Source organism: Tamandua tetradactyla, chromosome 11, assembly GCF_023851605.1.
Source record: "Tamandua tetradactyla isolate mTamTet1 chromosome 11, mTamTet1.pri, whole genome shotgun sequence".
NCBI classification, from domain to species: Eukaryota; Metazoa; Chordata; class Mammalia; order Pilosa; family Myrmecophagidae; genus Tamandua; species Tamandua tetradactyla.
In genome coordinates, this window is record NC_135337.1 from 70087600 (window position 1) to 70112187 (window position 24588).

Consider the following 24588-nt stretch of genomic DNA (forward strand, 5'->3'; position numbering starts at 1 on the left):
TTATTAACAAAAAAGAAAAATGTTAGAACTACACATATTTAACCATGAGAAAAATTGAAATTTTATTCTCAAAATTATAGTCTTGGGCGCTAGGGAGAATTTTAGTAACAAACCACTCTTGGGTTTGAGTATATTTGCATAATAGGTCTAATATCTATATTACAGAGCACCACAATTTGTTGATCTAATAACACAGAAGATAATAGAAGATTATGCTAGAGGATAAAATCTGGGGTGCGAACCTTCAATCTTATATGACCTTTTAGTTTTACTAGCTATAGATTTTATTTTTAACCTGATTACAACTACACCATCTTAATTTTCACATAAATGCTATGTCATCTATCTGTACATTTATTCCTGGTAAGAATTATGTTTGCTACATATGTATCTATCAAATCCAAATTTCAACCATTTTCTTTATAGAAGAAGCACTACCCCTGATCCACTACTAACTCCCAAAGAGAAAAAGGATAAATTAAAAATGTCAGGCCACAGGCATTCCATGGCTTTATTCTCTCTTTGAATTTCATTCTCTTATAAAGGGCACCAGTAATAGGGCAGAGACCTTTCCTGACTGAGGCCGGCCACACCTTACCAGAAGTGACCTCATCAAAAGTCTCTACACACAACGGATTCACACCCACAGGAATGAGCTAAATTTAAGAACCATCACAGAAGGGAAATGAATATTCACCCAAATTCCAGACTTCTTCTGGTATACAGCTGCCACTGTTCCTACTAGCTATGTGGAAATGTACTCTTTGGATTATTAAAATGGTAATTCCTTGGATTTAAAACCTGGGACAGCTTTAGAAACACAAGCATGACAACACCCTGCCCATCTACATGAGTCTCTTTGACCAGATTGTAAGGTCCCTCAAGGAAGGGCCCTGTGTGACTCAGTTTACCCCCAACAGCCAGCAGTGGCAGGCCCAGGGCACTGGCTCCATATTGCAGAGTTCCTCAATAATCCAGTGTCCGCGAGGTTCCGTTCTCACTCATGATCCAGCACAGGCCTAAGGGTGGGGGGACTGTGCTCAACCCTAGGAATTCGCAATCACAACCACAGCTCTGCACCACGCAGCATATTAGAGGGTGGGCAAGATAGGCCAGAGTTCCCAGAGTGGTGAGCGTGTGGAGGGAAACGCCAAGTGCCTGGGGATCAACAGGGGGCATCTGTCCACCCTCCCATTCCCTCTTCCCTAATGTCCCCTTACTCTTCTCCAGCATTCCCCAGTGTCCGCTCCCTGTCTGCAGTTTCCCACACTCCTATTCTGCTTTGGTCAGGAACCAGAGCCTTGCCACTGAGGGCCAGTTTCATTTCCCAATTGTTCTGGGACACTGGGTTTAGTAAATAAATAAATAAATAAATACAAATGCATTTGTCAAAAATCTCCTGACATGAGATATTTCTATATGTTTGTAGTAAAACAGAAAAAAGTATCTGTATTAAATGGTTAACAGTTTACAATAAACATATCTCACTTGCAAGACAGGCACAAATCCCACTAAGAATTATATATACTTGAATACTAAGTTTATGTTTAGAATACTAAGTTTATGTCAAAAGGTTTATTTTATGTCTTAGAAAAATTAGGTGGAGTCTGACCTAAAGAGGACAGAGCTTTCAGTATACCAATTTGGAATTTTTTTTAAGACTTTTTTCTAAGCCTGTGAGAAGTTTAAGTCCCCCTCCTGCCCCACAAGTCTTACTTCACATCTCTGTAGTGTCCTACAAATATTGATTAATGCCACCCTGATAATCCTGCCCCCACTAACTGAGCTCAAATTTCTAGGCAATCTTCAACCTTTAGAATACAACAAACTCCAACAGGTAGGAACCAGCATTAAGGAGTCCGCCACTAGGTGGGGGAAATTGTTCTAAAACAGCACAAATGCAGTCTCTCTGTTGGGAAAAGGCACCAAGAGATTTACAAATGTCATCTCATACAAATTACTATGGCAACTACTCTTTACATTTATAAACAATACATTTTTGCCCACTCATCTTGCTTCCCCTTCTTTGAATCAGGTGCACATCGTATTAATCTATGGGGCATCTACATTCTGTCCTTTCAGCTTTCAGAGTATTTAAATCTCCTGAAGGTCTTTTAAAATCATTAGCATATTGTGGCACTTGGCACCAAGTAAATTTCACTTCTAGTTTCCCCAATTGATTAGATATGCTTAAAATTCCACTCACATTAAAATACAAGTTCTTCACTACCAAGTATAATGAAGCAGCAAAAAATCACACAAAAACAGAATCAGTATGAATAATAACTACACCAACCAAATTTTGCATAGCCTTTATTTTGCAGAAAATGCTTTCTGCTGATTGTCTTTGGCTACTTTGTCAGAAGAAAACTCTGAACAACTCTAGGTTTAACAATACAAGAAAAGAACTACATCTGCTCAAAGCAACACACTTTTCTAGGAGACAGAGCAAATTTTCATTTTAACTAAAATCTGTTGTCCTCAGATTTGTTCTGTCCATAACAGCTCACCTCTAACTATGGTAACTGTCACAAAAGGGACAGGAAAACAACTCCAAAGCAACAAGGAAGATAAGTGAAAGTGTGCATCTATATGCTGAACGAATGAAATATTCTGGACCTTACCAAACACTGTGTCGTATCATGAATAACAGTGAATGTATTCTTTTCAAACTTCACTTCACCAGGAATAAACCGCTGGTGCAGCTGCAGTGGGGGAGGTGGGGGTAGGGGTTGTGCTCTCCTATGTTTGATAAGTAGAATATGCTCCTTCTCCTACTGCAGATGAAGTGAAAAAGCTTTGTTTCCTTCCCTTGCCCCGTGAGACTGCCATTTTGTACCTTACTGGTAGATCAAGGAAATCAATACTTGGTGGCCTCAGCTAAAGTCAGCGTGTCTTCGAGAAGGGTGGCGATTCACATGGACGGTGGTGACACAGGCGTCCACGAGGCCAGGAGGCGGGCTTGCGCCGAGGGGTCGTACTGGCTGTCGGGAATGTCCGTGGCTGTGGCGCCCCCTTCATACAGCGGGGACCCCGAGGCGGGGGAGGCCGAGACAGTGTGGGCGAGCGGTGCATACGGGGCCGCCGAGCCTCGAAAGAACTGGGTGCCCAGACCACTGGACATGGCTGGCGTCTGGGGGCCAGGTGTGCCGGCACCGTTACTCACGGACCACAGGTTAGGGTACTGACTGTAAGGTGAGAGCACAGGTGAGTCAGAGACGTGCCAGGCTGCACCAGCAGAAACACTGACCCCCCTGGCCAGCATCCTGCTCGGGAGCAGTGCATCTCCAGGACCCTTACTTTCGAGGTATCCCATCCATCTTACCAGATGGTCATCCCACATACTGAAGAGAAGTTGCTGCTAGAGCTAATAACAAGAGACACACTTAGGAGGCTCATAAAGGATTATTTATGTAAACGTGGCTCGTGGAGCAGCCCTGGAAGTTCTGCTACTGGCTACTCGCAACTGCAGGCTCTTGTGTTCAGAATCATAGATTCCCGGACTTACCCAAGAGAGACGGAATCAAAAGTTTCAGAGGATGGGCTTAAGCACCTATATTTTTAGCCAGTATCCTGCCCCTCGCTGCAGTTACAGCCTACAATCAAGACGACATCCAACAGGTACCACTCGCCTGTGTTCTGTGCCATCTGTTAGCATAACATAATGCAGAAAGCAAGGGACCTGAAGGTAGACCAGAAGTTCCAGTTCTGCCCTTAACACACTCGCCACAACCTGACTTCTTTTGAAGCCATTTCCCCATCTATAAAGTGAGGGAACTGGGTACGAGTATTAAATCCTCCTACCTAAACACACAGCAGTAAATAGCATGAAACTGTGCTAAAATTTGGGGGAAGATTCTTCTATAAATGTGTCAGACCTCACGCTATACTGTAGTTTGATCAAGCCATGTCCTATATATCTATTGCATCTGACCTCATAAATAAGCCCGAGTTAAGCAAGGAAGGTCACTACTTTCACCATCTTACAGATGAAAGGAAACAAGGCAATGACAGGTTCCCACTGTCAGGGGTTTGTAACCAGCAGGTCGTTTCATCCATGTGCAGGCTTCTGAAAATGATCTTGGGCCTTTCAAAAGTTTGCTCATTTTTGTACAGTCTATTTTTTAAGTACACACTATTACATTATTCTTATTATGAGGAAACTGCTTCACAGACGAAAAGAACTAAGATTGAGACATATTTTGATATGTTATACAAAATGAAGTGCCTTGCTTTTAAGGACAAGAAAACGTCATTATAGGGTCACTATACAAATAGAAATTGTAGGGTCGCTCTGTTGTGAATTACTTGGGCCAACTAGTTTAAAACCTTTGGGCCCATTTCCTCATTGAAAAATTAGAGCCTTCTTCTAAGCTGTGCTATTTTAGCTTTTTATTACATTGATCCTATGAAGAAATAGAGTTCCTCTAAATAATTTCCAAGTTAATAAAAAATAATCCTCACTCTTTACCAGCTACCCAACGTTTAAGGTTAAGGATTTTGATCTTATGCCAACAAATTCCCTTCATTTAATAACTCCTGTTGAAAAGGTTACTTATAACCTTCAAAACTTACCTATTCCCCCAGGAACTGCACAAAGACAAGCGTCTCTTTTTATACACAAATTAATTGAGGCCCAGAGAAGCTCAGAGATTGGTCCTCTACATGAACCGGGAGGTGGCAGAGCCAGGTGGGCCCTGATTCCTGATCAGTATTGCCACCCGCCAAGATGACACGGTTTCTAAGAGAGCTGCCAACACCCCCAGAGAATAGGCAATCTGCTTGCATAGCAGTCAGATGTCTGGCTAACGGTGGAAGTTTAAAAATTTAAAAACCCAGCCACCCACCGGTAAAGGCTAGCTAACAAGGAGAGCCAACACGAAGGAAGACAGGGGCATTCTAGGGTGGTTTCGATCATTTTCCCAGAAGTTACCTAGAGCCAGTGGGTGGGCCTGGGTTATGACTCATGGGGAGCATGCTGGGATGGGCAGGCATTCCGAGGCCGGACCAACCGTCAGGAGATTGGAGCATGGACAAACATGCAGATGAATTGTCAGAATAGGCTAAGGGACAGAAGAGAGCATGGTTATTGGAAGGGCTATTCTATGAGCAACAAAATACATTAAAATATTATCAGTAACTAGAGCTACTCAACACTGAAAACAAAAACTTGTTGTAGAGTATGAATACAGAAAAGCCATTTGCCTCCTCAATTGGTGGGCAAAGGCTACAATCTATTATCAAAGGTATATATTCCAGTAAACCTGGACTTTTCCTTTTAATGTCTGTATTAATAGATAGCCTATAGAAAGTGAATCCTAGAATCAACTTACTTAGTTGAAACTACCTTTCAAGTAAAAAAACAAATGTGGCTTTATATACTGCCTTTGAAACCATTACTTCACACAAAATAAAAAATATGATCTTCTCATCTGGGAGTCCTGCCTGATTGAACAGAAGTCCCAGTAACAATTTATTTCTCCATCAATGGCTCTTTTCACTTGAAATCAACCTTAATTGTTTAACGGTGCTCTTTGGCTCTTTTTTCCTTTTGCAACCAGTCAAAACTAAGCCTGGCCATCCGGGTTAGACAGAACTAGCTACACTCTAGTGGCTTAGTACTGGCAACAGTTGCGCCTTCGTCAGAATCACCCAGGGGGCTTGCTCAAATGCACATGGCAGGACCCCATAGCTATCTTCTGAGTTAGTAAGTTGGGAAGGAGGCCCGAGCCTGGGCGGGTCTCACTAGTTCCCAGGTGATCTGTGGGCTGAGCTCTAGCCCCCTACATGGTGACCCACTGGTCTGGTCAAGCCAGCGACTCTCCTATGCCTACCTGACCCATCCCTTTGAAGAGTTCCATGAAATATCCAATGCCAGGTCCCACCCCCAGAGATCCATCCACAGCCCTGTGAGGGTGTCCAGTAATAATCTGTCAGTCACACTCAGCATTAAAGACCCCGGTCTGAGACCACCCAGTAGCTGATCCAGCAATAGCCAGGACACGGCGGGGCGAGGGGCGCTTCTGGAGCCAACAAACAGGAGGATGCCCATGGAAGAACTGGGCATGGGTGGGGGTTCTGGAAGGAGTCCTCTCCTGGCTTCAGACGCTCCAGAGAAGGCTTTTCCAGAAGTGCTTTTCCTGGCCACCCCCCCAAATTCTTGGCCCACTTCTAACTAATGACTTACTTGGAGAGTTGTTCCGATGAGTGTATGGACTGGGGTAGGGCGCTGAGCGGTGGCTCCTCAGGGCGGGGTATCTTTCACAGCCATGCGGGGAGGAGAGTGCGAGAGGCCCTCCGAACTGAGGGTGGGGGCTGGCGGGCGGGCAGAGTGGGCCGGTGCCAGGAATAAGCCAGCCCCCTGCTGTGAGGAAAAAATACTGAGTAACGGGCATCCGTACCCACTATATCATTATTTTCAAGTAGGGGAGTGTGGAGACCCAAAACTTGGGGGATCTTCTCCTTATTAAGTCCCTGACAAAGTGAAGAATCCCACACCTGATGCCGAAAGTGAACCCAGGTATCCAAGCCCACAGGGTTCCCGAGAAAACCTGGAAACGCCCGCCTCAGTCAACCTAAGTCGCTTTCTAAACCACAGCTTCATTCAAATCTCCCTGCATCTCTGAATCTTCTGCACCTCTTCTGTGATTCTCTATTTCCAAGACAGTCAGGTCCTAACTGCTGAACATGAATAAAATATAAAACCAAACCACACGCAAAAAAAGAATCAAACAAAAGCAAAGGCAATGGGGCCAGGGCATGTTCCTCCAACTTTCCCTGCAGCTCTCTCCTATCTCCTACCAGAATTATAATTATACTCACGGAGCTGTTATCCTTACTTTCTACTTTCTGCTTACTTTTTGGCTTTATTCCTACTGTATGCATCAGAAAGCCATTCAAATAACATCGTTTTTACAAAAGGCTTTTTTTTTTAAGAATTAATAAAAAGCAGCCCTTAGGGGGACAAGTACATGAGGTCCCATTTCCAAACTACAAACAGTTCTTCAGGTGTTACATAAGGGAAGGGATACAGCTGTGCCCACAATAGGTGGTGGGGTCCCCGGGCTCACCGGCAGTTGTTTCTCTTGTCCTTTTAAGTTAAGCTGCCCTGTTAGAAGAACTATTTGCTCAATTAGCCTAGAAGATGATTCAAAGATACATATCCCGAATAAAGATGTGTACAGGAGTATGCCCTGTAGTGAAAATTTTAAGTCTCAAAGTCCTTCCCTGGGGGAGAGTGGACTCTCTTACTACTTGATCACATTGCTTTGCTAAGTGAAGGCAGACTTCAAGCAGACCTTTTCCCCTCCTGGGATTCCCTGCTTCCACCAAAATCAATGTGTATTCCTGGGCTATTCCCAAAACCAAAATGGGCCCCACAAGGGAAAACTGCCATTTATTTATAAATGTCACCTCCAAGACGGGTCCCCGGTTTTCAACCATTAACAAAGATGGGAACCATCAGAGAGGCGGGGGCTGGACTCTCCCTTTGCCCTAACACAGGCCAGGCAACCACACCCAGGTCTCCATAAGCCCCATCCCGGTAAAAGCACAACGCAAGAGCCCAATTAAACCCTGCTCCCCAGATTTCTCAGACCACCCCTTCAGAACAGGCTGCTCAGTAAGCCACAATGTGCCACGTGCCCTGCTCCCAAACACACACGCCCAGAAATTTGCTTGTCTTCTCTGCCTCCGGTTGCTAGCATTCGGCGGGGTCTAGATTTGAAACAAGCTACATCTGTGCCAAGTGAAACAAACCGTACATTGAGAATACCCAGCTTGCGGGTTGTCTCCTGGTTCTTCTGGCACTTCTTTGTGATCGCTTCTGTCAAAAAAGTGTATTGAATTGTCAAAAAAAAAGAAAATACAGAATACCATTTGCAGCAGCATTTCATCTCTCCGCCTACCTCTTTGATCAAAGGATATATAGGTAGAATTCTCTCACCTTTCCTTTGCATCAAGGAAAGCTTTTGCAAACGGATTGTATTTAATTTTAAGAGCTGTGATCTGAAAAAGAAGAAATCGCATTTACTAGTACACTGCTCATTAACCAGAAGACTTAATTTGGCATCAAGACATTGAGAAACACAAGTACACACCCTTTAAGTATTCAAATAAAACCAGACTTCTTTCCAGATATATCTTTATATTTGGACCTGAAATAGCAGAGTAATTGTAATATTTCATAAAGAAAGCACATTTATGAAAAAGTTTTTAAATGTCAATTTTGAGTGGGAGTCACAATCAATTTATGTGCATAACTAAAACAAACAAAAACAATAACCTCAAAACATAACCTGAATCTGCTTAGGAACTAATGATGAGCTGGTGTGAGTATGTGGATAAGTGACAACTTATTAAGTAATCACAATATTTAATCTTTAGGGTAAGATTTACAGGAATATTTTAATTAGTATTTTCCAACTATAGTTGAGTCTTTACACATTATATTATAGTTGAGTCTTCACAGGTTGAGTTTTGCTGTGCTGCAACCCCACTCCCTTTTGGGAAATTTTCCAAAGTAAGGCAAAGACCCTCTCATTCATTCACTGTACTTAAATATTAACTGCCTAAGCTAATGAACTAAGCATACTGCGCATCTTTTCCCACGGGTCATTTAGGACATGTTCCTAGTTGTGGACACTTTAATCCAGAACATTTAGTCCCCATAAAGGAATATACACCTGAGTTCATATTACACTTTCTCCCTCTGCCCCCACTTTTCATTACGGTCAATTACTCGGAAAGGAACTGAATACGCGTTTGAAGCGCACTGGTGTCAGCCACAAGCACGCTGGAATTGCTTCCCCCTCGCCCCTTACCTCCTCGTTCTGGTAAGCTGTCACCGCTATGAACTGGGTCTCGGGAAAGCAATGGCTGGTGATCATCCGCTGCGGCCCCCCAACCCGCACTATATGAATGCGGGGTTCGTATTTGTGTAAGGAATTCAACATGATCTGAGGGAACACACAGGAGGTGACAATACAAGTCCCACCGTTAAGATCACAAAACACCCATCTGTCCTGCCGTTTACGAGAAAAGTACATGCACAAGAGGCAGGAATTCCTTCAGACCACACTGTTGAGGGCTGTGGGCTTCCTGTCAGCGTTTTACAGGGGCTGCTTCCCCCACCTACTTTGGGGAAAGGGATGAGATGCGACGCCTGCACAACTCAAAGGAGCGCATGCCGAGACTTCCACCCGGATGGAGACACGTTTATAAAAGCCTGGGGGTGGTTTGCAAGAGTCTTCCAATGAGAATCCATTCCCAGCAGCTAAATAAGTCTCTAGGGAAGAACTAGTTTACAACAGTTCGTTCGGTCTGCATGCAGCAAACACTGCGGGCACTCGTTTCGCTTTAATGGGACCGTTTGTCATCACCGCTGCTATCTTCTCTAGCCTTGCGAGAGTTTAGGAAAACACACGCCAAAGACCCAGGCTTCTGAGCCTCTTCCCTCTCCCTAGTCACAAGCCTCCGTGTAACTGCTAATGGTTTAATATAAATACCACCAAAGGATTAAAGTTTCTCCAGTGCAGATGTCACCGGTCGGGGGCAAGTTCCTTCCCTTCCAGGAAAGGCGCGCAACGCCTAGGGCGCAGGACGCGCGGGCGCCTCCCGGCGCTCGCGTCCGGCCCCGCCGCGGGCTCTCGGCGCACCTACCTGGCCCCCGCCGTTGAGCTTGTTGGTGAGTTTGACTTTGCTGAAGGAGACGGGTGCCTTCATCCAGTGGGCCCCAAAGTTGGGCGAGTCGGGGTGGATGTAGACGCAGCTGGGAGCCTGCGGCTCGGGCTTGCCCCCCGGCACCCACTCCCCGTTCACGTACTTCCAGCGGTGCGCGTCGGCCGCCACGAAGTCCAGGAGAAAGGAGTACATGGCGTTGGGATCCAGCCCCGACACGCTCACCTTCAGCACCGGGAACATCCTCCTGGGCAAGGAGGGGGCGAAGCAGGAAGACGCGCCTCTTAGACCCCAGGCACACAACTTGGGCCAAAGGGATCTTCTCGCGGGCCAAAGAAGAGGCTCCTGGAGAACTCCCCAAAAGGGACCCAGAAGGGACCTTCTCACGGGCCAAAGAAGAGGCTCCTGGAGAACTCCTCAAAAGGGACCCCTAAGTTCCCCCGTTCCCCCGACCTGCTAAGGGTCCTAGGGTCCAGAGAGGCCAAAGACCCAGGCGGTGGCTGCAGATCAAGCCCGCCCCGAGGTCTGAGGCTCAGGGGGATTCGAGCCGCTCCCCAACCTTCCACGAAGTCCCAGTAAAGTAATTCTTAGAGGCAGCAAGAGACCGTTTCCAGACGGCACGGGAGTAAACCAGAAGGCCTCCCTGCAGGAGATAAAGTGGTCGCCAGGAAAGACCTCCCCAGGTTTCCCCAGCTGCGCAGGCAGCACGCGGGGCCCGGAGGGACAGGGCGGAGCGGAGCGCAGGGCCCTGGCGGGTGCGCGCACTCACCGGCCGTTCTTGGTGACGATCATCTCGTTGGTGAGCTCCTTGAAGCGCAGCCACAGTTCGCTCTCCTCTAGGCCGACGCGCAGCTCGCGCTCCGTGGGGTCGCCCTTCTCGCTGCCCGCCTGCAGCTCGCTCTCCACGGCGCTCAGCAGATGGTCCACTCGGTACTGCAGGCTCTTTCCCGAACTCTCGGCGCCGGAGGAGCTCATCCTCCCGCCTGGCCCCTCCCCGCCGCCCTCCAAAGCCCCAGCTCGCTATCCGAGAGCCACCTTCCGCTCCTCCCCGCGCCGCTCTCCCGAGAAAAGGGGCCGCTCCGGCCCACAACAGCGAAGGCCCCCGGGTCCCCGGCTCGGACGCGGGCGGACGCGAAGGTCGGAAATTTGTGGGGGAGGGGTGGGGGGAAAGGGGTGGGGGATTAAGGTGGCTCCACTTGAACTCCCACCAGGAGCGACTAGGATAGTCTGTGGGCAGAAAGACTAAGTCCCCCTCCCCATAAATAGAGCCCAGTCGTCCGCGGAAGGGGGCGAGGCCGACGGCAACCGGCGCGCTTTGAAGTGTGGGGCGCAGCTGCCCATTGGCCGCGCGCGGCCATATCAGACCCCGCCGGGCGGGCCTGGGAGGCCGAGAGCCAACAATGGGCTCCCGCGCGGCTGCTTCATGTAAATCCGCTGCCCCTGGCCCTCCTCGCCCAGGCCCCAACCCCTACACCTACGCCCTCCCCAAAATGTTTGCACCTCCATCAAAGCAGCGTGGGGAGGAGGAAGCTGCGGCGTGGGGGCCCGCCTCCGGCCCCCAGGGCGCGGGGTGCGGAGCGGTGGGGACAGGACGCGGGGACGCTGGGCTGCGTGCCGGCCGCCCCACGCGCCCCTCCAGCCCGCCCCTCCTGTGGGGTTGAGAGCTGGGAGGCGCCACCCTACCTCGGGGCTCACCTGCGCCCCGGGGGAAGCCTCTGTCGGATTCCCAGATTTGAGCGCGCTCAGCCGGGCTAGGGACGCGCGGCGTGTACTCGTCTCTGTCGGGCTGGTCGCATTGCGACCCCAGTCTCCCCTACACCTGCCACCAAGAGCCATGCTCTGGGACCCACCAACCGCCCCCGCCTGGCTCCCCCACTCCCCGCGGACCTCACCTGCGCGGAGAGGAAAGCGCCCGCGCGGGGCATTTAGGCTTTCGAGGTACCCTCCTTAAAGCAAAAGCTCGATTACCAAGTGGGCCCTGCACTTAGTGGGGCCGAGGACTTGGCTCTGTTTCTGATGTTTTGCTTTTGTGTTGGCTGAAGGTAAGGGTGGGACGTGGCCGCCGGGGTTTGGAGACGCGCTTTAGGGCTTGGGGAGCCTGGGCTGCGCCGAGCAGCGGTTTATTACCTTTCGGTGAGAACCTTCGCAAGGAGAAGGAAGGAAAGGTGACAATGAGCAGGAAATAGTTCTATGGGCTCTCCTTAAACAATAACATTCCTCTGAAAACGGGAGCTCGTTTTACCGCAGACTGTTTTGCACCTCTAAGTACCTTGCCTGTCACCTCTGTCCGAGCCCGTGGGTCCAGACTCGGTTTCGCCGTCCTCTTGCAGCGCGTCCTACCCCCACGCCCCCGGGAAAGCGCGGGCCGCGGGGAATCTCCCCGCAGGACCCAGGATCTGCTCCTCGCGCCAACATTTCCCAGCCCCGGGGCTGGCCCGGCGCGCGCGGCCACCCAGGATTGCCTGGGATCCCGGCCGGGGACGCGGGGGCTCGAGCCGCCTCCGCCTTCCGGGGCAGAGCTTCCTGGAAGCGAGCCCCGGGCCCCCCCGGCGGGAGGAGCATTCTCTTCCGCCCCTCTCCACCTGGAAACCGAGGAATCGGGAAGCCCCGGGCCCTGTCCTCACTTCGCAGCTTCTTTTGTTGTCTTGGAGGCATGGAAATTCCCTGGGGACTGACCCGAGCAGGCACCAAAAGGACCTCATTTGCTCCTGACCCAGGACCCTGCTGAGGCGCCTGGCTTTTCTGGCCATGGTCTTTTGGGAAGATTGCGGCAATTTATTTACTAAGGAACTTAAAAATAACTGAGGCCGCCTGAACCTCTGCACTTAGAATAAAGGGGGACAAAATGGGAGGGGGGGACAAAATGGGAGTGGGGGCAAAATGGAGAAAGAGGCAAATGGTCGTATAAAAAACTCCAAATAATAAGGAAAATTGGAGGGGGGCATATGGGGGCTCGGCATTTCCTGCCTGAGTTTTCTGTAAACTTACTACTTCTCTAATAATAAAAAATTATTACTGTGTTTTTTAAAACCTCCCAGTTCAGAAGCAAAATGTCTCTTCCTGGTCCTTTACCTGCCTTCAAGCTCTGTTTGCTTTGGTGATGATTTTCTCATTAGTCCAGAAGAGCTAATGAATTCTGGAAGGTTTAACAGATAGTTTTAAAACTGTTGTTCTGATTTCAACCGACTATACAAACAGGAGGGGGCACAGGTCAAAGAAAAATAAAACTACAGCAGAAAAGAAGATTAAATCTCAAATACACATATGACTTTTCTACACTCCAGAAACGCCCAAAGTATTAAAGAACCCTGAGACCAGCAAGTTAACCAGCAGGGGCTGGGTAAGTTAAGAGTCTGGAAGTTATGGACTTTAGCTATCATTTGTCCTCCCTTTTCTGTGCCTGGTTTTCTGGATCTTTGTTCCTTGGTTCTCAGGACAAGATACTCTACTCTCCCAGCCTTTTCAATGAAGTCTGCAGTGCATGACAGTTTACAGCCAAAAACTTCCTCCAGCCCAGCTATAAAGAATTCCCAGTTAATAATAACATGCTTTCTTGGGAGGGAGAAGAAAGCTTAAGCACTCCCAGTTGTTTGTCTCCCAAGGTCTGTCTCTCCTTGGAAAGGGAAACGTCTTATGGCTGGGCTCCTTCATGCAACTTTTCCCCCCAGAAATAATATACACAACCCCACAGGAAATAACCACCTCCTCACCACCCCAACACACCTCATTTCCCAGAGAGGGAGCCTTTCCCAAGCCTGACCCCTTCTTGGCAACAAAACCATTTGTCTTAAGCGCAGGAATCGATGGTGCTTTAAGAGGCTCAGGTGCAGTCAGCAGCCGAGAGGGCGACCACAGTGTCAGTTTCAGCCCTTTCCATCCACGCCAGTTCCCTTCTTTCTGGGAGAAATGATGTCTTTCCCAACTGTTTAATTTTTGTTCATTGTAAAACACACTAGTACACGTACCTAAGTAACATAGGTGTGGAGAGGTACATGAAAATTAAAACTCCCAGTGCTAGTCGCACTGTATTTTGGTGTATTATCTTAATCATTTTTAATTTTATGTTTTTCTGGTGAGAGAGCTCCTTCTCCATCCTGATTAAGCATGATAACAAAAGCATTCGCCAGTCCGAGATTAGAGAGGACGTGGAGTGGGTGATTAATACAAATAATGTGCTCGGCAGTGGGTTTATTGGTCCTTCCCATTTAAAGAAACCTATTGACTTTCATAATAATTTCAAAAATTGAAGAATATAAATTATTTGGATTCCTTAGCATTGAAAACAAAAAAAGACCATTGGGTTTGAGGCAGCTCTGGTTTGGGGGCAAAGAACAAAGATGTTTTTTAAAGTCTTTCCTTCCCAAGTCTATGAATAGCTTAGAAAGAGGCTGGCGACCTGTGCTTCAGGAGATGTACTTTCCCTCCCCAAGCGCAAGGCGGAGAGACAGATGAGGGGCTGCTGGAAGCAGAAAGACCCAATTCTATCCTTGCTATACCTTGTGCCTGATGCTGTTTGTCACACATGACAGGGCACAGTTTAGGGATGGGACTTCACATTTGAAGAAGAAAAAAAAAAAAAAGGCTAAGCTTAATGCTTGGGGCCATAAGGTCCCTCCTTAAAACCCCGGAGCTGCTGTCCCAGTGTCTTCTGGAATTTAACGGTGCAGAGGAGCAGTCGGTGGGGAGCTGGAGGTTTGCACCTTTGTAGCCAGCTTGACTTCTTTCTGTCTGGACACTTTTTATAATCCTTGTTGTTCAAACGTCCCTTCATGATGTGTTGTAAGCGGGAATCTCTTTTTGCCGATTTTGCTCGGGATGCAGGAAGAACCCTTACCAACTCTAGGACAGTTTCTGCGATTGGGATTCTGGTTAAGGCAACGGTGTCAGTTCCCCCTGCAGGGGGTGGACTTCTTTCCAGATGTGACCGCCCTCTCCTGCTCTCCTTTCTCTCACCTTCTTCCCCTTTGTTTTCATCTCTTGGACCGTTCTGCATTTATTAAATGGCTTGTGAAATGTTGGGTTGTTTTTTTTTTTTCCACACCACTCTGTCAATTTACTTCAATGCCACTTTTGGTTTTTACTGCCTCAATGCAGATTTTATTTCTCTGTTGTCATTTCAGCTTCCTTCTAAACCTGATTCCATCCATTTCCAGCTCCACCTTAAACTGTTCCCTTCTGTCTCAGCCTTTTTGGCTCCTTATGGACCTCTGTTTCTCTTTTCTCAGAAGCCAAAAAGTTTCTAAAGTTATGGTCGGTGTTGTGCAGTTACTCTTTTCTGAGGCTGCTTTTCCCGAGTCTTATAGATAGTTCTCCTTTCCCCTTGCTCTTACTCCTGTCTTGGGGGCCCCATGTTATTTTCTTTTTCTACTTACTCCTCTTAAGTAAGGGTGATCTGCCCAGCCCGTCGCCTGCCCAGCTCTACTCTCAGGGCACTTACCTGTCAGTGGCGTCCCGACCACAGCGAGGGCAGGCTGACCCCACTGCAAAACCACCCCTCGCTCCCAGGCAGTACCATTGGCAAAATTGAAATGCGTGTGGCATGTCTAGCTAAGAAGGCGCACCTGCCGCTGTACTCAGAATCCACCTGGACAAAAGGCACACAGCTTTAAAGGCAACCCACATGGAGCGCCAACCCTCATTGTGACTCAAATGCAACCTGCTATAGGAGCCAGTCCTCCCTCACTGATTCAAATACTCAGTTGTCTTGAAGAAGTTAAAGGATTCCCTGTGGAATTTGTATATAAAATGAGATCTACTCCAAGGGAAGCAGGGACAGGAGGTGGGGAAGGTGGGGGGTGGAGCTTAAAATTACTCCAGAGCTCTTGATGAGGAGCTTTACTCAATCATTTATGATTGTCAGAATATTGATTTACATATGGGGGGGTAATACTGCTAGAAGTTTCCTCTCTCCCTCCAATATGACTTATTTTGGAAAATCCTCATTTGGCACTAAATGAAATTCAAAGCTCAGAGGCAATCCATTTATGGCAAAGAATGCTGGAAAAAATGCATTTAGAAGCTAGCCTAATACATAATTAGGCTACATCAGTTTTAATGTCCATAATCGATATTTGGCATTGCAATAGAGTGTGACCATCCTTGGGGCAGACATTGGAGCAGTTAAGGCTCTGATATTTGCCTGGGGTTCAGGAAGCACTAGCTGGGGGAACAGGGGAGCTGGGGAAGGGGCACTTTATTGAGGAGGATTGAAGGGAGACAGCTTTTTGGCCTCAAAGAACCAAAATATAGCCTGGCTGAGGTAGGATTTGGGACGTGCAGAGAAGAGGGATTCCTGAGGAGTCAGCATGCACAGGAGTTTTTAAAGGGCCTGAACATGGAGCAGGATGAGAATAAGCTGCGAGAAAGGCTAGTTCTAAGGGCAGCGGGGGCTCGGAATGCAAAACCGCCCATGTAGTCAGAACACGTCCGGATTGCTGAGCAAGCAGGACAAGGTCCAGCCGGGAACCTTATAATGAGGCAGATGTATGAAGTGAGGAATATGGAAATATGAGAAAGGACATGGTTAGATCAAAGGAGTAGGCATTGGGGGTGAGAAACTCAGCATGCTTCCTGAAATGAATGGGGTTACAAAGTGTTTAAGGGACAAGAGAGTGAAAAATCTAGAAGATTTGCAGTGTATTCTAGAAAACAATAAATCTCTCTTCTAGGAGCTGGATTTGATAGAGATCGAATGTTCTTGTTGATGCAATTACAGTACTTTGGGGAGGGGGAGCCCTGCTAATCTGGTAGCACTGAAAACAACAGTCAGTAGCTGGCAAAGGCTGAGCCCCAAAAGAAAGGAGGGCTCCTCAAAAATCCAGAGGGAGGGAGGAGGGCTGCAACTGGGGTGATAAGAAAAGGAAGAGAGCACCAGACTGAAAAGTACCGGGAGGGAAACCCCGGGGGTTGATTTTAGTCTGTATTGCCCCTAGAGGGCTATGGAGAGGGGTTTGAGGTGGGGCTTCGCTACATATCAAATACCAGATTAAGAGTAAAATGGGGCAAAGGGGAAGGGATTTAGCAGATATGTGAGAAAAGATGCAGAATCAGTGGCTCACACCACTGGGACTTCTCCAGCTGAAAAAGAAGCTGACAAGGAAAGCCCATTTGGAAATTGGGATTAACACATTCTTCAATCTATACCCACACAGCTTTCAAGGTTACAGGCTTTCCTGCCACAGATGGAAGAACGAGGCATTAACATCCATTGAGGCCTATTATATGCAAAGTGTACCTGCCTTATCATTTAGACATCAGGACAATCCTGTGAAGTGGTAATATGCCTTTTACATTTAAGGCAATTTAGGCTTGCAGAGTTAAAAAAAAAATGCAGTAGCAATTTGATTTCTGAGTTGTCTGATTTTACACCCATTTTAGCTGTGCTAAATATATGGAAAATGGAAGTAAATGTAATTTTCTCTCTATTACCCACAGCTTTCATCCAACTGTTTATAAGAGGAATTTGTCTGGTGTGTGTGTGTGTGTGTGTGTGTGTGTGTGTGTGTGTGTGTGTGGAGAAGGAAGTGGAGGCAGTGAACTGATTGGCTTAACTACATTTGAAATCTGAAAGAAAAAGTTTTAAAAATCTAAGTGACTACACTAATAGAAGTTGGGGAGGAAAATCCTTCTCCTTAAACAACTGGCAATTCAATTAGAGATGTTGGGAGTCACCAATAAAAGCACTCAGGAGACAAGTAAAACCAAACAGTGCCTAAACTTAAGTACATTAGCCCAATCATGCTTCCAAAGAAACCTGTGAGTCAGTAGTATTTTCCTCCCTCCCTTTAAAAGGGCTCAGAATAGAAGAAAATGTAGATAGAGCTGTTAAGAAGTTTGCCCAAGGTCACAGAGTCAGTATGGAACTAGAATTCCAAATTATGCTAGTAGAGCCCAAACAAGAATAGAGAGATTCAGATTTCTATTCCTTGGTCTTTTACTAACTCATTGTATGATGATTAGCTCATTGTATGACTTTTAAACATCTTTTATTCAGGGCTACTTAAAAAAAAACAACTATACTATCATTATAACTGCTTAATTGGGGTATAGAGAAATTAAGGAGATTAAAGTACTGAAAGCAAAATTTGGGAGTACTTTGGGAACTGCACAATGTCTGGTAAGGTTTGGATACAGTGTGGAATATGGAATGATTAATCATCCAGATACTTGTCATAATCTTGGCTTTAAAAACTAAACCCAATCTAGACAATTCTTTATATTTAACTTGGCTTCCCTATCCTTTTGTTCCTTTATGATTCTTGAGTGTGGCAATTTTTTTTTCATTTTTCTGGAGACCATGGTATATGTGTATCTAACGCTCTAGAAGATCAAAATAATTGAGCTATTTCTTTTTCTTGACTTTTTTTTTCACACTCTCTGGCCAGATGGGGGAGGAGAGAAAGCTGCAGCCTTTTCTTCCTTTAAAAAAATGTTTTTATTTTACCAATAACATATCAGCTGCATATAATAGGCATTTAGCTATTGCCATTGGAAGGAAAGACCAAATGGCTATGAATTTGTAGTGACTGTGGGCTCCACACCCAGGAATAATTAACTTTTCTATTTTCCAAGTATTCTTACAACTCAATTCACAGGATTCTCTACATAGTATATTCTTGGTAATGGTTTAACATTAAACTTTTCTCATTAAGATTTATATAATTCCTCCCTTGATGTCATCATAATACATTTTCATGATGACAGCTTTTCTTAAAGTCCTCTAAAGTTCCATCAATCTTCCCAGCTCCTCTAAGATAGAAGAGTTTTGAGCCCATCTTCTGGTTCTTTAACCTTAGCTATGTGCTCCAGTGGCGTTGGAGGGTTATGCAGTGAGCAATCAACAAATGCCTGCAGGAGAACAGAAGAGGGACATACTTTACAATTTCCCCCACTGAAAACATGGGGGATGCCAGGATGGAAGGCAGGGGGTTTGGGTCTCTTCCCAGAACGTCCACTCCTGTGCAGGGCTACTCAATGGGTAGAGCTTCTCCCTAAGACCAGCCCTGATCGACTGAATGGATTTGCCCAGGTGGGGGCCAAGGGGTCAGGAAAGCAACACCCCAACTTGTTCTAGTTGCTCCCTACTTTCTGCAGCACAGTTCTCTTTCTGAGCTTTGTGAATTGCTTTTCCTTCAGATAACAGAGATTTCCTCAGTCATTGAGTATTGATGGCACCCCTCCCACTTGCAGGCACTGCTCTAGGAGCTGAAGGAACAGCAAGGAGCAGAGCAAATAAAAACGACAGGTCCCCAGGAGCTTACCCTCCAGTGGGAGCTCACAGACGAGAAACAAGGTACATAGACAGAATATTGTGCAAGGTAAAGACTTGCTATAAAATCGTGGGTATTAGAGAGGTTTGTGTTTACACCTTGAGTGGGGCTGCAGTTTTAGACAGGATGGTCAGAAAAGGTCCCACCAAGACAGCGGCATTGAATAAAGCCATGAATGAGGGGAGGAGAGAATGTGGGGAGCATGTGGAGAAGTGGGTTCCATGCAGAAGGAGGCGGAGAAAAAGCCCTGCAGTCAACACTGACTCAGCTAGTGGTCCCAGGAACAGCAAAGTTTGGACTGAGGGGAGGGCCCGTGGGCAGGTGAGATGCGTGCTTCCCTGCCTCTGGGGTGGGCACTGGGGGAAAGGCTTATCCTGGCTGCTATGTAGAGAATAAATTATAGGGGCAAGCATGGAGGCAGGAAAACCAGATAGGCTATTTCTGCAATTTAACTAAAAAATACGAGTTTCTAGGACCAGAAGTCGTAGGTAAGAAGTGGTCAAACTAAACACACTTTGAAGGTAGAGCTACTTGGGTTTACTGGACAGATCCAGAGAGATCTGTAGGAAAAGAGAGGAGTGGAGAGCGACTCCAAATTTTGGGCTTCAGCAACTGGATGCATGGAATTGCCCTACTCAGAAGTGAGAAGAATGAGTGAGGAACAGGTGCTCACTTTATTTTGCTTTGTTTTTGGTGGTGGAACAGGAGGAACTTGGATTTTGAGATGGTTGTTAACGATGCAAGTGGTGATGGTGAAGGGCAGTTGGATGTATTAGAGCTTGGGTTTGTGCCCGAGCTGGAAGGACAGAGTGCCTTAGTTTTTCTGGCTGCTATGATCAATACCACAAAGTGCACTGGCTTAGCGTGGGGGAACATGTGCCCCATGTCAGGGGCTAGAGGCTTTCTTCCTCCAGGGCTCAGGAGCATTCGGGTCAGCTGGCAATCCTTAGGATTCTTTGACTTTTCCATCCCAGGGCGATGTCCCCTTTCTCTTTCTGGTCCCCACTCACTTCCTGCTTCTAAGTCCTCTCGTACCTTTCTCATGCAATTTCTTTTCTTTTTAAAGCGGTTTTATTGAGATATATTCACATACCACACAATCCATCCAAAGAGAGTTCAGATAGAGTCGGCAGGCTACTCTAGGTCACTCTTATGCAAGCTTCAGTTAGACATTGCTACTCACGGTTTGCCAAACCCCAACCAAAACTGTCCTGTCCACCCTAAAGAACACCTAGAGTTTTATTTAAGATTCTACAAAGATTCCATGTGCTAGGGTAACTTGCCAGAAACCTACAACCTCCAGATGGGGCCCTGGACCAGATAAGTCCTGAAACCCAGAGGGCCCAGCCTCTCCAGAGCAGCAGCTAGTTCCATCTCCCTACCCCATATCACTGACAGCCCCTTCCAACATGAAAAAACTAGAATGGCCTTAGCACAAATACCCCTAAAGAGTGGGAGATGAGAATGACTGCTGAATCATCATAACACTGTTTCTTTTATTCTCTAGTGTCTTGGAGCAGCTAGAAGGAAAAACCTAAAATTGTGGAATTGTAACCCATATCAAACAATGAAATCTGTTCTAGAATCACTTGTTACAATGTACTTTGAAATGTATTGTCTTTTGGGATATATGTAATTTTTCACAGTAAAAAAAAAGAAAAAAATCAAAGTGGACAGTCAATGGTTTTGAGTATAGTTACAGCGTTATTCATTCATCACCATGATCAATTTTAGGACATTTTCATTACTCCAAAAAGAAAATTCCCATACCCTTAGCCCTCATTTCTCAGTCCCTCTGTCCTTCCCTAGCTTTGCATATTCACTAATCTGATTCTGTCTCTTACTTATATTTACATTTTATATAAATGGAATCCAGCAGTATGATGTAGGACTTTGTGTCTGGTTTCTTTCACTTAATATATTTTCAGTTTTTTAGTTTCTTTTTTTTTTTAGATAAATTGTAGGCTTACAAAAAAGTCATGTAAAAAATACAGTGTTACTATATACCCCCCTATTGTTCACACTTTGCCTTAGTGTGGTACCTTTCTTACAAGTTGTCATGGTCAGGTTCATATGTCAACTTGGCCAGGTGGTGGTGCCTGTTTGTCTGGTTGGGTAAGTGCTGGCCTGTCTGTTGCAATGAGGACATTTCATGGAAGTAAATCATGATCATGTCAGCTACATCCATAGCTGATTCCACTTGTAATCAAATGGAAGATGGGAGTGTCTTCTTTAATGAGTGATGCTTAATCTAATCACTGGAAGTCTTTTAAGGAGAATTCAGAAGAGACAGGCTCTCTTCCTGCTTGCACCGGTGAGCCTCTCCTTTGGAGTTTGTCCAGACCCTTCATCAGAATCGTCAGCTCCACAGCCTGCACTGCAGATTTTGGATTCTATGTTCCCACAGTTACATGAGACACTTTTATAAATTTTATATTTATGAATATTTCCTGTTGATTCTGTTTCTCTAGAGAACCCTAGCTAATACACAAGTGATGAACTATTAACTATAGTACATCATTTACATTAGGTGTATTTTCCCCCTGTACCAACCTATTATTAACATCTTTTCTACATTTGTTATAATTCATGAAAGAACATCCTTACTTGTACTAGGAGCCCCCATCCATCATCCACAACAGAGTTCACTGTGTTATATAGTCCCATCTTTTATCTTCTAACTTTCACTCCAGTAACACTCACAACCCAAAACTTCCCCTTTCAGCCACATTCACACACATAATTCAGCACTGCAAATTACACCCACAATAATGCGCTGCCATCAGCACCATCCATTCCCAAACACTGTGGTTTTCATTTGCATTTTCTTAATGGCTTGTAAGGTTGAGTGTATTTTCATGTGCTTTTTAACCATATGTATATCCTTTTTGGAGCAATGTCTATTTTATGATTTGGCTGTTTGTCTTTTTTATTGTTGAGTTGTAGGATTTCTTTTTATTCTGGATATTAAGCCCTTATCAGATATGTGGTTTTCAAATATTTTCTCCCATTGAGTAGGTTGTCTTTTGATTTTCTTGAAAAAGTCCTTTGATGCACAAAAGTTTTTAAATTTGAGGAGGCACAATTTGCCTTTTTTTTCTTTGTTTGTGCTTTAATTGTAAAGTCTAAGAAATCATTGCCTACTATAACATCCTGAAGATGCTTCCCTTCATTTTCTTCTAGGAGTCTTATCCATCTTAAGTTATTTTTGTATTTATGTGAGAGAGGGGTCCTCTTTCAGCCTTCTGGATTCAGATATCCAGTTCTCCCAGCACCACTTGTTGACGAGACTGTTCTTTCCTGATTGAGTGGACTTGGGAGCCTTGTCAGAAATCAGCTGGCTATAGTTGTGAGGGTCTGTTTCTGAGCTCTCAATTGGATTCCATTGCTCAATACATCTATCTTTGTGCCAGTGTAATACTGTTTTGACCACTGTAGCTTCATAATATGCTTTGAAGTCAGGGAATGTGAGTCCTCCAATTTCATTATTTAGGTTGTTTGGGGGTCACTTATCTTTCTAAATAAATTTGATAATAGGCTTTTCCATTTCTGTAAAGTAGACTGTTGGAATTATGATTGGGATTGCATTGAATCTATAAATCACTTTGGGTAGAACTGACATCTTAACAGTATTTAGTCTTCCAATTCAAAAACATAGTATGTCCTTCCATTTATTTAGGTCTTTTTAGATTTCTTTTAGCAGTGTTTTATAGTTCTCTATTTACAAGTCCTTTACATCCCTGGTTAAACTTATCCCAAGATACCTGAGTCTTTTAGTATCTTGTAATTGTAAATGGAATCGTAATGTAAATTACAATATAAATTGTAAATGGAATAGTAAATGGAATTGTTTTCTTAATGTCCTGCTCAGCTTGTTCTTACTACAGTGTAAGTGATTTTTTTGAGATGATATTGTACCCTGACACCTTCTGAATTAGTTTATTAGCTCTAGTAATTTTGTTGTGGATTTTGGGGAACTTTCTATATATGAAATCACATCTTCTTCAAAAAGTGAAAGTTTTACTTTTTGCTTTCCAATTTGGATGCCTTTTATTTATTTTTCTTGCTTAATTTCTCTGGCTAGAACTTCCAGAACAGTGTTGAATAACAGTGTGGAAAGTGGGCATCCCTGTCTTGTTCCTGATCATAGAGGAAAAGCTTTCAGTCTTTCACTATTGAGTATGATGTTAGCTGTGGGCTTTTCATATATGTCCTTTCCTAAAGTTGAAGTGTAAGGGTTATATAACTTTGAGACCCTTTTATTTGCTCATAAGATAGAAAAAAGATGTTTTTGTATATTCTTACATTTCTTAGGAAATTCAACATGGCCAATTTTTCCTCCAGCTTTTGAATCTTACAAGATGAAGTCATTGGCTTGCATTTTGTGGCAAATTTTTATATTTTTGCTTTTTGTTTTATTTACAGCTGACTTTTTATTATAGATGTTGTAGGTTTACAGAAAATCTATAAAATTTTAGGGTACGTAACATCCAGATATCCCACCAACTACCCTATTACTAAAATTTTGCATTAATGTGGTACATTTGTTACAATTCATGAAAGAACATTTTTATAATTGTAAAATGTTTACCGTAGTTTACAATAGGATTCACTTTTCCATGTTTTGCTTTAACTTTTCATTCTATTAACATATATGCAATCTTAAATTTCTCTTTTAACCACATTCAAATATATAAATCAGTGCTGTTAACTATGTTTGCAACATTATGCTACAGTCCATTACCAACATTTTTCCAACAGCCCTGTTTTAGTTTGTTAAAGCTGCCAGAATTCAATATACCAGAAATGAAATGGCTTATAAAAGGGGAATTTATTAAGTTGCAAGCTTACAGTTCTAAGGCCAAAGAAATGTCCAAACTAAGGCATCCAGAGAAAAATACCTTACTCCAAAGAAGGAAATGATGCCATTCAAGGTTTCTCTCTCAGCTGGGAAGGCATATGGCAAGGTCTGCTAGCTTTCACTATGGACTTCTTCAAACAATTTCCCCAGGGGCATTTTCTTTCTGCCTCTCCAAAGGTCTCTGGCTGTGTGGACTCTGTCAGCACTGAAGCTTTTTACAAAATGGTTCCCTCTTCAAAAGCTTCAGTCAGCAACCCCACCTGGAATGGGTAGAGACACATCTCCAGGGAAACTACTTAATCAAAAGTTACCACCCACAATTGGGTGGACCACATATCCATGGAAACAATAAAAAAGATCCACCCAGCAATGAGATGTAAATTAAAGAACATGACTTTTCTGGGGTACACAACAGTTTCAAACTGATACAAACCCCAACAGAAATTGTGCAATTTAAGCATTTACACCCCATTTCCTACCTACACCACAGCCCTGGAATCCTATATTATATTTTCTGACTCTAGGATTTTGCTTATTCTGACTATTTCATATGAATGAGATCATATAGTATTTGTCCTTTTGTGTATGCCTTATTTCACTCAATGTGATGTCTTCAAGTTTCATCCATTTTGTCACATGCATAAGAACATCATTCCTTTATTGCTGCTGAATAATATTCCATTGTATTTATATACCACATTTTATTTATCCATTCATTCGTTGATGGACCCTTGGGTGGCTTCCATTTTTGGCAATTGTGAATAATGTCACTGTGAACTG

At 44.9% G+C, this 24588-nt stretch overlaps 1 protein-coding gene across 2 annotated transcripts; it reads right to left on the bottom strand.

The window, feature by feature from the left end:
* Positions 1-2314: 2314 nt before the first annotated feature.
* TBXT (T-box transcription factor T) lies at positions 2315-10653 on the bottom strand. Of its 2 annotated transcripts, none has more exons than XM_077119517.1 (8): positions 10448-10653; positions 9661-9925; positions 8823-8957; positions 7946-8007; positions 7764-7825; positions 6188-6361; positions 4934-5063; positions 2315-3188 (listed from the first exon to the last, which is right to left on the bottom strand). In XM_077119517.1, the coding sequence occupies exons 1-8, from the start codon at positions 10651-10653 to the stop codon at positions 2915-2917; spliced, it is 1308 nt and encodes a 435-aa protein (XP_076975632.1). In that variant the 3' UTR covers positions 2315-2914. The 2 variants fall into 2 exon arrangements, with proteins under 2 accessions (XP_076975632.1, XP_076975631.1); XM_077119516.1 differs by having other exon boundaries at positions 6188-6364.
* Between the last annotated feature and the right edge of the window lie 13935 nt (positions 10654-24588).

Excerpts from the sequence above, each read along its gene's own strand:
- TBXT (XM_077119516.1), bottom strand. The coding sequence starts at position 10,653 with ATGAGCTCCTCCGGCGCCGAGAGTTCGGGAAAGAGCCTGCAGTACCGA. Across the intron at positions 9,926-10,447 it reads ATCGTCACCAAGAACGGCCG|GAGGATGTTCCCGGTGCTGA; the intron begins GTGAGTGCGCGC and ends CTCCTTGCCCAG. Across the intron at positions 5,064-6,187 it reads TCATCGGAACAACTCTCCAA|CCTATTCTGACAATTCATCT; the intron begins GTAAGTCATTAG and ends TCTGTCCCTTAG.